This window comes from Mus pahari, chromosome 21 (genome assembly GCF_900095145.1).
Source record: "Mus pahari chromosome 21, PAHARI_EIJ_v1.1, whole genome shotgun sequence".
NCBI classification, from domain to species: domain Eukaryota; kingdom Metazoa; phylum Chordata; class Mammalia; order Rodentia; family Muridae; genus Mus; species Mus pahari.
Genome location: NC_034610.1, coordinates 16361710 through 16370146, shown reverse-complemented (window position 1 = coordinate 16370146; position 8437 = coordinate 16361710). Strand labels below are relative to the sequence as shown.

The 8437-nt window shown below is 37.5% G+C and overlaps 1 protein-coding gene across 1 annotated transcript; it reads right to left on the bottom strand.

The window, feature by feature from the left end:
• Window positions 1-3268: 3268 nt before the first annotated feature.
• On the bottom strand, window positions 3269-4259 carry LOC110338428 (vomeronasal type-1 receptor 4-like). Its single transcript, XM_021221795.1, has one exon. The coding sequence runs from the start codon at window positions 4257-4259 to the stop codon at window positions 3270-3272; it is 990 nt and encodes a 329-aa protein (XP_021077454.1). The 3' UTR covers window position 3269.
• Between the last annotated feature and the right edge of the window lie 4178 nt (window positions 4260-8437).

The following is an 8437-nucleotide window of genomic DNA, read 5'->3' as shown; positions in this document are numbered from 1 at the left end:
TAGTTGTGCTAACTAGTAGGCCATATTCCTTGAGTTTTCAAGGTGTTTGTTGGTTTGTTGTTCCTCCTGTATGACCTTCAGAAACACACACACAAATGCACACACACACACACACACACACACAGTGTGATATATATATCATACACACACACACACGCACACACACACACACACACACACACACACACACACATACACACCACTCCTCCAAATTGCTGCTAGACTGAATAAGAGAGGGAGAAGTACACTAAGAGCTAGAAAAAAGGAGATGAGTTTTTTTTTTTTTTTACTGTTTCCTCTGTATTGAAATATCCATTCCATCATGAGGAAGGTGATCATAGACTTAGAAGGATTCTAATGCTTTTTTGTTGTCATATTGGTGAAACACTGAATGACTCCAGACCACAACACTGTAAGCAATCCCTTCTCCATACTTCTTTTAGTGGACCTAAAAAATATCAACTTGTTTTCCAAGATATAAGGATTTTTTGTGAGTTTGCTTTCTATGTGTATTTAAGCTCCCCAGAAAGAGCCTCTCACAAAATAGTCTAAACACAATTCTAAAACTTTGTTCTGAAATTTGTTCCCTGTCCGGGGTAAATAGATATTTGCTCATGTTTGTTCAGAAACAGTGTCACTATTTAATTTCTTCAGACTAAAATGGACTCACCATGTCTGAGAAAGAAGAACAAACATTAGCCCTTCTAAAATTATCCCACAAAATAGAAAACTGTTGTAGCTATTTCTGACACCAAAATGAAAACAGTAAAAATGTATGTTTCCTGGTATATGGCCTAATTCTCAGAGCATGCCAAGATCCATCTTTAAATGCCATGTCAATCCAGGGCTTACATGGGAAAAGAACATATGGTTATACTTTAGTAGAGCAAGCAAGCTTGATTACAAAAGCAGAAATAGCAGTTATCCTTGTGACCCATTCTTTTGTAGAACAACAAAACTGTCAACCCCAAATTGTTCCTGTCTAAAAGAATTGCAGGGACAAAAATGAAGCAGAGACTGATGGAATGGCAAAAACAGTGACTGGCCTAATTTGGGATCCATCCCATGGGCAAGCAACAATCTCTAACACTATTACTAATGCAGTATTGTGCTTGTACGGAGGAACCTAACATGGCTGTCCCCTGAGAGACTCAACCAGCTTCTGACTGAGACAGATGCAGATACTCATAGCCAAGCATTGGCATGAGATCAGGGACCCAGATGGAAGAGTTAGGGGAAGGATTGAAGGAAGGGAAGGGGATCCAACTGTACAGGAAGACCAAAAGTGTCAACTAACCTGGACCTGTGGGAAGTCCCAGAGACTAAGTCACCAACCTAAGAGCATACATGGGCTGGACCAAAGACCCTGGGACTTATGTTGCAGAGGTCTGCATTGCCTGGTCTCAGTGCTAGAGTATACACCTAATCCTGTAAAGACTTGATGTGCTAGGGTAGGGGGATAGCAGGGTTGGGTACCCTCTCAGAGGCAAAAAGGATGGAGGATGGGAAGACAAACTTTGTGAGAGGATATAGCATTTGGGATATAAATAAATAAAATAATTAATAAAAAGCATTGCAGAGAGTTTTTTCAAATAGTCTTCAGTGTCTGAGACAAAATGTAATAGGCTGCCAGGTTATACTTTGTACAACTAGGAACTTTCATGATGGGAGTGTTTTTGCCTTGTGGCTTCTCATAAAGTAAGTTTAAACTTTAAGTATTATGTTAGCCATCACAACAAACAGGAAGAGAAGAAAAGCAACTACATCACCAACAGAAACATAGAGATTGAAAAGGCAATGCTGAAGCTTTTTTTATGGCTTTTAAGAATTCCCACCTATCTACCAATTTCCCCTAGGCAGAAAGAAACAGAAGCCACAACCCACAACAGTTGACTTATTGTTTAATAGCACTGAAGAGAGGATCTTGTGGTCCTTGCAGGTTTCTTCTTTCACAGGCAAGGAAAATTTGTCTTCTTATGATTCCAGGGACCTCATCGTCCCCATATTTACTTCCTCTTGAGGGAATGTTTCAAATTAGAGGAAACTGCTATACTAAAGATTCTGCTATGAAGACAATGTTAATCCTTGGCTGAAAGTTGTATTGAGAGATAACCTCCCTGATGCTTCTTCCTGATGCTTGTTTGGTTGTTGTCAGGCCCAGCCCTTTGCAGCCGCAGTACAGGTAACAACTCCTCATGTGAGATCATGATTTTAACCAAGGAAAAGCATGATGGACAATGGAATAGTCATTTCCAAGGCTGAAGCTCCATGCACAGCGTACTTTTACTGGGAAATGTTATTAACAACAAGAAACCTGACTTTCATGAATGCTTCAGAGATACATACTAATAACTGAAAATTTAATCTAGGAAAGGAATTCAAGCTTGTCATGTCCTAATTTGACATTTTTGATACTCATTCAATTATTTTAGATTTTGATTGTTTTTAACCATAGTATGAATTTATTTTAAATTCCAGTTATGTGCATGATTGTGTAAGCAATTAAAAGTAGTGAAAAATCCACATATAGAAAAAAGTTGTGCCAGACAGTGGTGGTGCACACCTTTAATCCCAGCACTTGGGAGGCAGAGGCAGGAGGATTTTTGAGCTCAAGGCCAGCCTGGTCTATAGAGTAAGTTCCAGGACAGCCAGGGCTACACAAAGAAACCCTGTCTCAAAACAAACAAACAAACAAACAAATAAACAAAATTGTACGGATGGCATAAAGCATACATCATATGATGATGAGCACCCACAATATTTCCACCCAATTTCCAGCAAAAAAAGTCATATTACATGGACTCAAGTGAAATATTGTGTTCATTAGTTCCAAGGTTAAAGCAACACCACTAATATGAAACACAGGGAGAGCAATAAAAGAATTTCAGTTTATTTTCATTTTCACTCATGCCCCAGAAAGGAAAGCTAATATGAAATGCATTTTGTTTGAAAGCAACTTGTTATTGTTGTAGTTATCATTATTTCAGTTTCTGAAATTCACAATTATTTGCATCCTTCTATACCTTGTGATTGATATGTTCAGTGCTGTCTTCCAGTGGTATTGCTTGATGGATAGTAAACACAATCTCAGTAAATATGTGCTGACTTGTTCTTATATGAAAAAAAACAAGCAAAAACATACACATACCTTTAGCACTAAATATTGTTATACAAAAATACAATAATATTCCTATTGAATACAAACGTTTCTCTGAGCATGATAAATAATGTGAGAATTCCATAAGGGTTTGGAATACATAGGATGACCTTTAGGATTTTTGATAGTTTACCCAGGCAAAGCAATGGATGGATGTGCTGGAACCATGTCTCATGAGCAAGTAGGGGCTTACAGAAGCAAAACACACTGAGAAAATTGCATGGATACTCACTAGATGCCAGGTAAGATTAACCAAAAAGTTTAAACAAATAGTTAAAAGTGTGGAGAGTGTATAAAAAAAGACAAAGGTACTCACTAGAAGAAGAATGGTTTGTGTTGCTCTGGACTCATGGCTGGATCTAGGGAAAATATTGCTCCTAATCATATGTTCCATCCTCTGCTTGTGCCTGTGCAGAATGAGAACCATGGAACCACTGGAGCACAGCATGAAAAACATGCACACAGCACCAGGGATAATCACATGTACTGCATGCAGTACTTCAGCAGTTTTGTCAAAAAAATGAGCAGAACAGTAACCCAAGTCCTTGAGATTGGTGTTGTTAACATTGCACAGTTTTGCAGACATGTACTTAAGTGAAACAATGCTAAAAAGGAGAGATAGAATCCAGGTCAAGTATAGGGAAGAGCTGATGTACTTGGGTGCTTTTTTAAAAAAGATTGTCCAAATGGCACCCTCTGGGCTGATGGTGATGACCTGGAAGACACTCAATATGCATGCTCTGCCGAATGACACACCTCTTCCCACCCTATGAAGGTAGGAAAGTAGCTTGCACTCAAAATCATTGAAGAAACATTGGAAACCAAAAGCTGCCATTGCTTGTGGAACACCTTTACATAGGAGAGTTAAGAAGTTGGACACAATCAAGTGCATCAAAATCCAGTCCATGTGCTTTAATTTGTATGTTTTGAAGTAAAGCACTATATAATTGTAAAGGAGACACGAATTGCCCAAAACTCTAGCAACAGTCTGTGATACCAAAATAACCCCTATAACCATATCACCAGATGTGATTTGATGAGACTCTACTGCCTGAACCCAAGGATTCTGCATGGGGAGGTAGGCATGGACTACTTGCTTCATGTTACTTAAAGCCTGGCATTTGCCATGCAACTTATTCTCACTAGAATTAATAAGTGATTCTCTATGACTTTTAAATGTATAGATCCTAGATTTCTAAGAAAAACAATGTATAATTAGTTGACCCTTCTAAACCTATGAGGTATATATTATTACTTAATGTGTTATAAGAGAAGATGAAGGAATCTGAGTTATATATAGTATAGTTGAGATTTAGAAAATTTTGTTGTTTCGGGATACTGAGAGGAATATCTGGCTAGGTGATGATATTTTGGGTGTATAACCATTCCACATGCTCCATTAGTACTAGTTATTTATTGGATTTTTCAGGTATGTCTGTGGAGTATTTGCCTCTGTTTTCTTATGTTCTCATTGTGTCACATGTGGCTAGACTTTCATGATTTCTATCTATTTCAAGTAACCATTGGTTTGTGAATATTAATGGTATAGACCAATATAAATTATTAGTGAACATTGAGATCTGTTGATAGAAGTGCATAAGCTACTCTATTAAAAAACTCAGGGTCCTGAAAGATTCTATGTCTGTGCAATGAATAAAGTGCAGCATGAGTCAAAGGTGTTGACCTAGAACTCACTTATTTCATATAAAGAAAAACAGCACATCAAATAATCACAAGACTTATTGGTTGATCAGTGGTTAAAGCATCACCTTATAAAACAAAGAAATCACATAATAGCAAAAATGTATAGAAAGGAATAAATACATTGCTTATTTCATTGGATGAACTGATGTACCAGTCATTAGCTGAGCTTAGTAGTGCTATTAGCGTTGAAGCAAGTTTTCAGTTTGATTGTTATAACAGTTTATGTACACAAACTTGAATGTTTGTGACGAGGCATTTCCCATATGATATAGTTTTTTCAGATCTAATTTCACTGGGTATGCGTATCAGCCCTTACTCTTTACACCAGTATTAAGTAACCAGAAAAAGAACACAAAGGAGAGTCTTCTGAGACTTCATATGTTCACATATTCTTCTCTATCAACAAAGAACATCTTAAATCGGTGAAAACATTTTGTGGCTCCTATGAAAATTGATGCTACAAACTGTTTATCTCTGTGTTAGATCTTCCTGAATGTCCTCACCAAGGATGCTACAGACAGAAATAGGCTCTTGGTTAGAGATGGGAATGTTATCGGGATGATAACTACTAGCATCTCACTTACCTGACTCATTTTCATGGTTTTCAAAGTTATCCAGGCTTTTCATTAATCATTCTTGTTGACACTCTACCAGAAGAATCCTAAACTAGATTTTTCAGGGCTAATAACATTATACCCATATTCCATCAAGGCTTGATTTCTAGTTTGTAATGAATGTGCAGGAAGTATCTCAGTGTGCATAAAAGTGTCAGTTTCCAGAAACTCTGAAAGAATAATAATGCAGATAAAGGGCACTTTTCTACAAACCTAGACACTTCCTTCATATTTATTACAAACTTGTAAACAAACCTTGACATGGTATAGGTACAGTTTTAATAACTCTGAAAATATTGTTTAGGATTCTTGTCTTAGAGGCTCAACAAACTTGATTAAGAAAAAAGCCTGGATCTCTTTGAAAACTAGATTTCATAGCTATTTGGATTAAGTGGCAATGGCCTCTATGAGTGAAGCTTATTCTCAGTCATGAGAGTCAGGGTAGTGGTATGTCTAGAGTCACACGTCTCTTGCTGTTGTGCTTCCTTTGCTGAGGAGCAATTCTGCTTTCTCTGTTATGAAACAGCTTCAGTCTCAGATCCAGTTTTACTCAGGTGATGACTTACCAGAATGTTGATAGTGTATTTTCTTCATAAAATCTGATTGCCAGACAGGTGTTAGAAAATCACATCTCTATCTCTTCTAGAACTGTATTCTCATTGCTCTAGTCTTGGTAAGTTTATTGCCTTAGATGGTGGGCAATGCCTGTTAGTCTTTGATCTCCTCTCCCCTCAGACTCGCAATTATGATTTTACCTGCAATAGCAATGGACACAGAGCCTTGGGAAACAAAAAACTTAGCTGAAAATTGTTTGCCACTGATAGCAATGAGAGAAAACAAGGGCCAATTTAATATTCTTCTCTATTAAGAGGTTACTGTTGAAGTTGATCTGGTAATTCTTAATCCTGAGAGGAAAGTAAGATTTCACAGAGAGCAAGCAAGAAATCCTGAGGTCCGACATGTGATGGCATGGCAGTGAGCTACGAATGTCTTTACTTCCCTAAGGAGGTAAACTTATCTTATAATTGGGATACCCATGGGGATACTAGAAGATATTTTTTCTTCACTGGCATTCCCTTTTCCTTTATTTAACAAAAGATGTGCTTAAGTACATAGATGGAATTCTCATCCACAGGAACATAGTCAGAATCTTAGTACCTCCAGAGAAATACATGAAGTGATGTCATATTTAAAGTTAAGGAATTTTTTAAAGTTTTGGATGTAAATTAAATTTCTATCTTCAGAAATTGGCAAGTGGTGTCCTCATTGGATGCAACTGCCTCTTCAGGCCATCACTATGCCTATCCATTGTCATAGTTTAAGGTGAAAACTGTCAAGTATGTAGGTGACTCCAGGCTCCTCTACTATGTCTTGAACACGATGGTCAATATCATGGTTCCCCTGTCTGTAACTGGAAAATGGGGGATATGGTAGTAATATCAACAAAGAAGATTATTGGTATCATACACCAATCCCCCAGTATATGTCAGGTATTTCATATAAATACCATTGGTAGTAGCCCAGGACTTTCTGTGTGTGGGGGGGATTGGGTTCTGTTCCAGAATCTGTTGGGGATTGGTGTGGTGCTGTGTATATAAATACTAAATTGTGAACACCATGATTTGGTTGTCCCTAGATGAATGAATTCTCGTGTGCACCTGCCATTGTTGTTTAAACTGTGCTCCCCATTATAAAGCTATTGGTTAAATAAAATGGCTACAGCCAATTAATAGGTAGAATTGAGGTAAGCAGTTATTGAGCTGGTGGGTCACAGGTAGGGAACACACTGGAGTGAGAAGAGGAGGAAAAAGGAGAAGATGAGAGCAGGAGGACTCCACTAGATGAAATGAACCAGAAGCAGTGCATCCTGAGGACAGACTAATGGACTAGAAATAATCTGGGACAGACTTAAATAGCAAATAACTTGGGGAGAGAAGCTGAGATTTAGGCAGTTTGCATAGAGAAAACTGCCAGTAATCTCCCAGTAATTGTGCTAAGCTGATTAAATAGGACCCATGTCTCAATTATTAAGGCACTGGTCCAGTCATATTTAGAACTAATAAATTAATAGTATTTACAACAACAATAAGCATTTTCATGGTTATCACCCTGCATAGATACAAACAGGAAGTGCAACATACTCAAAGAACCTATTTTTTTCTAAAGATGTTCCTTGGAGGCTCAAACATCTATAATATTCTAGGACTGATGAGAATTTTGTATCTCTGTATACTCTCTCCTGAATGTTTCACATTTGTTTTACTCTCTTGAATAAACATTTTTTTTATGGCTATTGAAAAGCTTAATACCATTCACGGGGGGATTCCCAATGAAGGAAGGAAGGAAAAAAAGGAAGGAAAAGCCGTTCGGGAGCGAATCCCTGGTACTAACACCTGGGAAACCAGCCCCTATGTCAGTTACCATGATAAATCCAGACCAAAAGTAAAAATGAGCAGACAAAGATGTAGAAAGAAAAGATGGCTGTCATTTATCAGCATCAGCATGCATCAGCAGCAGCCATTTATCCAAGAGTAGATCCTCTTTGATTGGATAAAATATAGAAAAACATACTGAAATCTTGAAAATACTTTAACTGAATATATTTTCAAACTGGTGATGTAATTACCTATGAAGCTCTCTCAGGATATAAGCAGGTTTGAAACTACGATATCATAGATCATGATATATTAAAATAATGGTCTTTTTGTTTCAAAATCAATCACAAGATTATCAGCAATCACAATCAGAATTCCCTCATGATAATACTTAATTTACTAACATCATGTCTGTAGTGGGGTAGAGGAAGGGTTTGTGATGACTTTTAATGTTAGGTACTGAGGCAGTCTGTAACTTATAGATATATCTCAGCTAAGCTTTTTCTTCTTCCAATTTTTATTAGGAATTTACTTCATTTACATTTTAAATGCTATCCTGAAAGTTCCCTATACCCTTCCCCCACCCC

Coding starts and splice junctions, on each gene's coding strand:
- LOC110338428 (XM_021221795.1), bottom strand. CDS start 4,259: ATGAAGCAAGTAGTCCATGCCTACCTCCCCATGCAGAATCCTTGGGTT.